The sequence below is a fragment of the Myotis davidii genome, unplaced genomic scaffold (assembly GCF_000327345.1).
Source record: "Myotis davidii unplaced genomic scaffold, ASM32734v1 scaffold151, whole genome shotgun sequence".
NCBI classification, from domain to species: domain Eukaryota; kingdom Metazoa; phylum Chordata; class Mammalia; order Chiroptera; family Vespertilionidae; genus Myotis; species Myotis davidii.
The window spans coordinates 126,498-134,882 of record NW_006285248.1 but is presented as its reverse complement, the minus strand read 5'-3'; the positions used below and the strand labels follow the sequence as shown (position 1 = coordinate 134,882).

At 39.8% G+C, this 8,385-nt stretch overlaps 1 protein-coding gene across 1 annotated transcript in view; it reads left to right on the top strand.

Annotated features, from left to right (window-relative positions):
* Position 1: 1 nt before the first annotated feature.
* Positions 2-8,385, top strand: part of PRKD3 (protein kinase D3) — a gene marked incomplete at its 5' end in the record, with an annotated part of 42,717 nt that continues 34,333 nt past the window's right edge. The window contains one exon of the mRNA XM_006755906.2: positions 2-244. Coding sequence (XP_006755969.2) covers positions 2-244 — 243 coding nt within the window. The remainder of the gene's footprint in view (positions 245-8,385) is intronic.

Here is an 8,385-nt window from a genome sequence, read left to right as displayed (position 1 = left end):
ACCTTCACCTATTCCTGCGGTGCTTCCGACTCCTTCTTCATGTTCAAGTCCAAAGACAGGACTTTCTGCCCGGCTCTCTAATGGAAGCTTCAGTGCACCGTCACTCACCAACTCCAGAGGCTCAGTGCATACAATTTCATTTCTACTGCAAATTGGCCTCACACGGGAGAGTGTTACCATCGAAGCTCAGGAACTATCTTTATCTGCTGTCAAGGATCTTGTGTGCTCCATTGTTTATCAAAAGGTACTGTGCATGCTTTTTATGTCAATAGTTTTTCTAAGTAATATTGTTTCCAATGCTTTCTTGTGAATTATATATGCAACAATGAATTAACACAGATGGATGAATTGTTTATATCCTAATTCTAAGCATTGTTGGAAGAGTTTGAATAGACTAGCCTATCCAATAATAGAGAAACATGGTAATTAACCGTAACTTCGCTACCCTTCCCATTGGCTAATCAGCAAGATATGCAAATTAGCTGCCAACCAAGATGGCAGCCGGCAGCCAGGCAGCTGAAGCGAACAGGAGGCTTGCTTGCTCCCGTGAAGGAGGAAGCCAAGGTTTCCCACCTGCTGTTGCTGGGTTCTGAGCTTGCACTCTAAGAAACAATGTTGCAAATATAGAAGCTAAATAATCCCCAGCCTTTTCAGCCAGCTGCCCGAGCTGGAGTTGCAACAGTGTTTCAATTATAGAACCCAAACAAACCCAGATAGATACCTGCTTTCAGCAGGCGAGGTCTTAGAGCTGGAGCTGAGCCTCAGAGCTAAAGCCGGCTCTCAGTTCCAGTGACAGCCATAGAAGGTAAATAAATCCCAGAATAAAAAGAAAAAGAAAAAGAGGAGAGGTTGGGAGTATACTAATAAAAGGGTAATATTCAAATTGACCCTAACAGCAGAACGACTGGGAATGACTGGTCACTATGACACACACTGACCTCCAGGGGGGCAGACGCTCAATGCAGCAGCTGCCCCCTGGTGGTCAGTGTGCTCCCACAGGTGGAGCTCTGCTCAGCCAAAAGCCAGGCTGATGGTTGCCAGTACAGTGGTGGTGGTGGGAGCCTCTCCTGCCTCCTTAGCAGTGCTAAGGATGTCTGACTGCAGCTTAGGTCTGCTCCCCGCTGGCAAGTGGACATCCCCCGATGGCTGCCGGGCTGCCAGAGGGATGTCTGATTGCCATCTGAGGCCCAATCCCCTGGAGAGTGGGCCTAAGCCAGCAGATGGTCATCCCCTGAAGGGTCCCAGACTGCGAGAGGGCACAGGCCAGGCCGAGGGACCCCCACTCCCCCCTGAGTGCACAAATTTTTGTGCACCGGGCCTCTAGTCTATATATATATAAGAGGCTAAGCGACCATCTGTCCAACCAACCGACTGATTGGCTGGTAGGTATGACGTGCACTGATCACCAGGGGGCAGACGCTCAATGCAGGAGTTGCTGAGCGGCCCCAACTTTGCAGAGTGCCCTCTCACACTCCTGGACCCCTTGGGGGATGTCAGCCCGATCCCCACAGGCCAGGCCGAGGGACCCCAGCTGACAGAGGGACCCCGCTCATTCTACAGATGCCCTTTGAGCCGAGGCCCAGCCCCAGGTGTGGCTAGCCAGGGAGGGACCATGGGAGTTTGGCTCCAGGGCATGTCCAGCCCATCTTGCCAAGTACCATCCCACCAGCTGCCTTCTGATTAATTTCATTTCACTGTGCACAAATCTGCACTGAGCCACTAGTGAGTCTATAAAGTCTGAAATTTCAGAGTCTAACAACTGGAGCCTGTATCCCAACTTTAAAATACTGCTTATTCAGTTGTCCTTTTAAGAGCAGGAAAATCAGCATAAAGTCAAGAGAATTTAAGAAATCTCATTTGATTTCATAGAAACCAGTAGGTAGAGAGCACATGGTATCAAGGTGTCTTACACAGCTGCAGCTGAGTCCCAGGTCCATCCCTTGGTCTTCCTAGGTGCTCTCTTTTTTATACTCTTTCTTCCCTTTAGATCCTGATTTCACCTAAACTGCCATTTAATATGAGTAGATCATATTCTTTTTTTCAATATATTTTATTGATTTTTTACAGAGAGGAAGGGAGGGATAGAGAGTTAGAAACATCGATGAGAGAGAAACATCGGCTGCCTCCTGCACACCCCCCACTGAAGATGTGCCTGCAACCCAGGTACATGCCCTTGACCGGAATTGAACCCGGGACCCTTCAGTCCTCAGGCCGACACTCCATCCGCTGAGCCAAACTGGTTAGGGCGATCATATTCTTTTTGTCTTTTAAAAACCAAGTACATGAGTTGGAATATGTGACAGAATACATTAACATTTGAAAGTTGAGGGTAGTTTTGTTTCTCATTCACCAATCCCCTGCCCTGTATCATGCCATGTTTTAAGGAACGGTAGCTAAGTGCCGTAATTATTTTGATTTGATGGATGGCTGGTATGGTCTCTATCTTCTATATATATAAAAGCCCAGCGACTTGAATGGTGGAACAGCCAGAATGACCAGTTGGCTATGACACGCACTGCGGCAGCCAACCAGCCTGATCCAGGCCCCAGTCGACCCCCATTCTCCCCCTGGCTGGCCCCACCCCCATCAGCCCCCAACACCCCAATCAAGGGTGGGGATGGCTGGCCAATTGCCTGCAGCCCCTCCCCCCAGCCAGCCATAGCCCCTTTCCCCCACCAGCCTGGCCCAATGTGCCCCCATCAGGATGGGGCGGCTGGACCCCACCCATGCACGAATTTGTGCACCGGGCCTCTAGTTTTATAAAACTATATGTAGATGGGTAGCGTAAATGGGTTACATTTTATTTTTAATGAACCAAGCATATGTTTCACCCCTTTTTCAAACAAATCAGTATACTTTATGTTTCAAAATCATATCAGTGAGGTTAATATATATGGATTCAGGTTCTTCATCTTACTGTTTTTGTTTCAATTCCTTATGCTGTATATAGTTTGTCATTATCTTCTTATGTAGAAGTAATTAACAGTCCAAAAAATATTATGTGGGTTGTGAAAATGACCTATGCCTCCTGTGTTTAACAGCGATTTTTCTATTTCAGTATAGCCCACTTGTTTTATGGATCTGTAAAACCATCTCCTTTCTTTAAATATCTTTGCTTTTAGTTTCCCTTTCATTAAATGTTACAGGGCTTGTTCATAAATATTTTTGCAACTAGGTTGTACTTTTTACTTTAAAGGTAAGATTTTAACTTGAATATTTTGGTTTTATTTGAGCTCATAGAAACTCATAACCAATGACTTGGTGGAGTCTGTATTATTCAGTTTTAAATCTTTGGAAACTTCATTTATTTCTTATTTATTTAGAAGTATACTGATTTTATACAGGATTATTTTAGAATTAATGTTACTTCATCATTAATATAGATGTGAGAAGTAGGTCAGATGGAGTACACTCATGGGAAACTAGATTAAAAATCATAATCCAGGAAAAATTAGAGTGATACCAAGGAAATAAACAGGATATAGCTCACAAAAAGATAATTCAAGGTAAACTTTATACATATTAAATAGAACAATTGGTTATGGTTATAGCCAGCATAATATGAATATTATAGTGAACTTGAATTTGAACCAATATTATAGTCATATGGGGATGTGTTTGGCAAAAAATATATGGCATACATATGACATAAACATATTACACATTCCTTTTAGACATGTGCTAGAATGCTGCTTGTTTAAGTGAAAAAGATATTGAGCTTAAAACTAGGTCCATTATGAATATGGATGGATATAGTTAAACAAGGAATGTATGTATGTATGTATGTATGTATAAATAAATAAATATTAGATTCCTATATTTTCATGTTGGTTTATAAAACAAATTTAACAACAAACAGGATCTCTGCCTTCTAGGAGTTTATACGCTAAAAGGAGTGCTTTTTATGCTGATAAAAGCCAAAGAACTAGTGGACCTGGCAGTCAGGAGAACCAAGAAAGCAAGCCAGTGTGAGCAGCAAGTAGAGCTGGGATTGAGCCAGGCAGAAACTGGCTGATCAGATCTCTGCTGGGGGCTAATACCAGAGAGTCATATTACAGATGAGCAAATCAGGGTCGAGGGAATAGGCCAAAAGCCCTGCCTCTTTTATAGTGTTTATTCATGCATGAATTCCCAATGTCAAAATTACACGAGCGTTTAAATCTGTATTATTTTTTGTTACTGGGATGTTTAAAAAAAAACATACTAGAATAATCCAAAAAAAGAAGTGGTAGTGTTTTAAACCCTGAGACACACTCAGGTGATGATATTGATTCTGCCATTTTCTTGTTTTTTGAATATAGACCCTTTTCAAGTCACTTGACTTTTGATCCTGATCTGTAGGATCATAATATTTACCTCCATTTAAAAATTATGGTGATTAAATGTAAAGCCCTTGATACAGTGTCTGGCACATAATTAGTGCCCTCAAATAGTAATAGTCATGATTTTTTTAAGTCTCTTTAAATCTGGAACCACCATTGGTCCTGTGGTGGTCTTAAAATTTTAGTAAATACCAAAGTGAGTATAGCATTCCTCCAACATGCTGGCATTGCTTTACTCTTGCCTTTTGATTTTAGTGTTTAGCATATGACAAACTATAAAAAATAGAGCTTGTGTTCATTTTATTAGAGAACTGAGATTGTTTTAGGAATTTCGAAGAAATTAAATGGAATTGTCTATAACAAATGCTTTGCACAATACCTAATGCATAACTCTGTTGGTTGGAGCGTCATCCCATACACCAAAGGTGGTGGGTTCAATTCCTAGTCAGGGCACACACCTAGGTTTGCATGTTTGATTCCCGGTCAGGACTCGTGCGTTCGGGAGGCAAGTGATCGATGTTTCTCTTTTTTTTTCTCTCTCTCTCTCTCTAAAGTCAATTAAAAAAACACACACCTATATTCAATGAATGTTAGTTCCCCACCTTCTTACTTTCATATTGCCAAAGGGATGTACCTCTAAGATGCTACTGCTACTGCATTAATTTGTTGAATGAGCATAGTAATTGTAATGTGGGTGAGAAAGGAAATTCTTTGAGCTATAGCAGTGTTTACTGAAAATGAAATAATTCTAACTAAAGTTGACTGACTGTTTTTAGCTGATTTAAACATTTTTTAGTTTTGACTATTTACATGACATTAGACCTGAAGACTTTGCTTATGATTCCTTATTAACAAGTATTTTTGGCCTGTTCTTTGACTGAATACATTGTCTCTGCAGGCACCGGTTGGTTGTAATTTTCAGGTCCTGCCAAAGTAGAGCAAAAAACCCAGCTGTATCTTTTGTTTTCTGGAAACCAGTTGTCATTACGGGTTGTTTTCCTGTCTCATTTTTTCTACGACAGCTGGGTTGTAGAAGCTAGACGTCATCCTGCTCTAGGCGTCACCCTAGTCCTTTTTGTCTTAGCAAATAGTGTTAGGCAACCATAACTAATCTGGAGGCTTGAACTGGAAGAAGTGTGTGGTGTTTTTTTAAAAAAATTCTGCTGGATATTCAGGTTAAGACCTTGTCTAGGATAAAAAGTTCCAGATAGTTTGAATTAAAGTAATCAGAACTAATGAAAACAAGGAAGAAGGAAAATGAAAAAAGATTGTTCTGGTTTGTGTCAAAGAGAAATAGCAAATGTTAAATGAAGTGCTCCTCTGGTATGTCATACCCAGAAAATTCTGGGTTGGAGATTAATGATGAAAGTTCAGAATAAACTCAGTTTTGTTGAGTAATCTTCTCATTGACTCATCTAGACTCTAGGGCCTTCCAACGGTATTTAGAAACAGAATCATTTAAATTATTCTTTAATTAGTACTTCCCTTAAAATGGTGTTAAATTATTTGTCCCTGGGAAATATAGTAGTGTTAAATTAGTTAACTTTGCTCAGTAGTCAACAACCTTTTCAGTAAGTGCCTGTGAAATACTAAGTTCTAGGTCAGTGATAGCGAACCTATGACACGCGTGTCAGAGGTGACACGCGAACTCATTTTTTTGGTTGATTTTTCTTTGTTAAATGGCATTTAAATATATAAAATAAGTATCAAAAATATAAGTCTTTGTTTTACTATGGTTGCAAATATCAAAAAATTTCTATATTGACACAGCACCAGAGTTAAGTTAGGGTTTTTCAAAATGCTGACACGCCGAGCTCAAAAGGTTCACCATCACTGAACTAGGTGTTAGGAGTTCAGTAAAGAACATGAAAAAAGAATGCCCTTGCCCTTGTGTAGCTTATTACTATGATGTAGTTATTAGAAAGATGTCCTGTAAAGATTTATTTGACATCAAATTTAAAAATGATTTTAGTGTTCAACTTCTAAAATTAAATGAATATAAAGAAATCTGTGGTGCTGAGAATGTTCTATATTTTGATCTAGGTAGTGGTAATGGGTGTGTGTGTGTATGTGTGTATAGTAGTCTATCTTCTAATTAAGATTAGTGCACTTATTCATTATACTTGAGTTAGAATTAAAAACAAACTAAAATGTACACTAAAACTCTTCAAGGTTTCCCATTGTACTTAGAATAAAACCCATGCTCCTTTTTAAAAGGTGTATAGTGGTAAGTTATTTGTTCAGATAAATGTTAAATTTTGGTGTTTTTTTGTTTGTTTTTTAAATATATTTTATTGATTTTTTACAGAGCGGAAGGGAGAGAGAGAGAGAGTTAGAAACATCGATGAGAGAGAAACATCGATCGGCTGCCTTCTGCATACCCCCAACTGGGGATTTGCCTGCAACCAAGGTACAGTCCCTTGACTGGAATCGAACCTGGGACCTTTCAGTCCGCAGGCCGACGCTCCATCCACTGGGCCAAACCAGTTAGGGCCAGATAAATGTTAAATTTTGAAGCTCCTTTGTTAACATGCAAAAATTGTATTTGACCACATAGAATTAAAAACTTGAAAACTTCCTGCCTCATTACCATTTTTCTTACAAAAGTTTCATGGCATGAACTTTAAACTGTTCACATAAAGAACTCTCAACATATAGTTGCTTGAATAAATTTTATTTGCAAGTATTGGAACCTTTTACTTATAATAAATGTAAATGCATACCATAAAAAGTAACTTCTCTGAAATGGTTATTAAAAGATAAGATCTGTTTTTTTATTCTTGAAGCCATCTTTAATGGAAAAGCAAAGAAAGAGTTTGAAGTGGGCAGAGAGAGCTGATAAGAGGTGGGAATTTGATAACATTATGATGAAATTCTATTAATTTTCCAAATTGACTAGGAAAAGACTTCATTTTGCACAGTCAGGAGGAGTTGTTGGCACAGTCTGTAGAAAGCAAATCTAGGAAAGCCTGGGGGAATTTGGAAAGAGACTAAATTAAAGGCCTATTTTGCTTCTACCCTGATGGCTTTTGCCGTTTCTTTCATTTCCTCTTTCTTTTAATCAAAGCTGAGGTAAGCTAGGGAAGGAAATATGGGCAGGTCTAGTTTTCAGAAGGTTGTCAACTTCCTTCCACATTTTCCAGTCTCTCTATACTCTTATTACCTACAGTAGTGTTTCTTAACTTTAGCACTGTGGACATTTTGGGTCAGTTTTGTTTTGTGGGCTGTCTTGTGCATTGTAGGCTGTTTAGCAGCATCTCTGGCCTTTATCTATTGGCTGCTAGACCTCGGGTTGTAATAACCGAAAGTGTCTCAAGACATGGCCATATATCTTTGGGGGGGAAGAGGGTAATATTTTCCCAATTGAGAACAACTGCCCTAGGGAAATAACTAAATACAGCAATCCTCACTTAACATTGTTGATAGGTTCTGTGACTTTATTCTTTTTAAAATTCTCACCTGAGGATATGTTTTGGAATTTTTGTTTTGTTTTGTTTTGCAGTTTTTTAATTTAAATTCTTTATTGTTTAAAGTATTACGTATGTCTCCTTTTCCTCCCATTGACCTCTCCTTGGCCGTTCCCACCCCCCAGCACATGCCCTCACCTCCCTACAGTCTGTGTCCATGGGATATGCTTATACGCATGCATACAAGTCTTTTGGTTGATCTCTTACATTCTCCCCCAACCCCGTGTTCCCTCTGAGGTTAGATGGTCTGTTGGTTGCTTCTGTGTCTCTGGATCTACTTTTGTTCATCAGTTTATGTTGTTCATGTTATTCCACAAATGAGTTAGATCATGTGATATTTATTTTTCTCCGACTGGCTTATTTCGCTTAGCATGATGCTCTCCAGGTCCATCCATGCTGTTGCAAATAGTAAGAATTCCTTCTTTTTTACAGCAGCGTAGTATTCCATTGTGTAGATGTACCACAGTTTTCTAATCCACTCACCTGTTGATGGGCACTTAGGCTGTTTCCAAATCTCAGCTATTATAAATTGTGCTGCTATGAACATAGGGGTGCATATATCCTTTCTGATTGGCCAACACTCTTGATAAGAACTC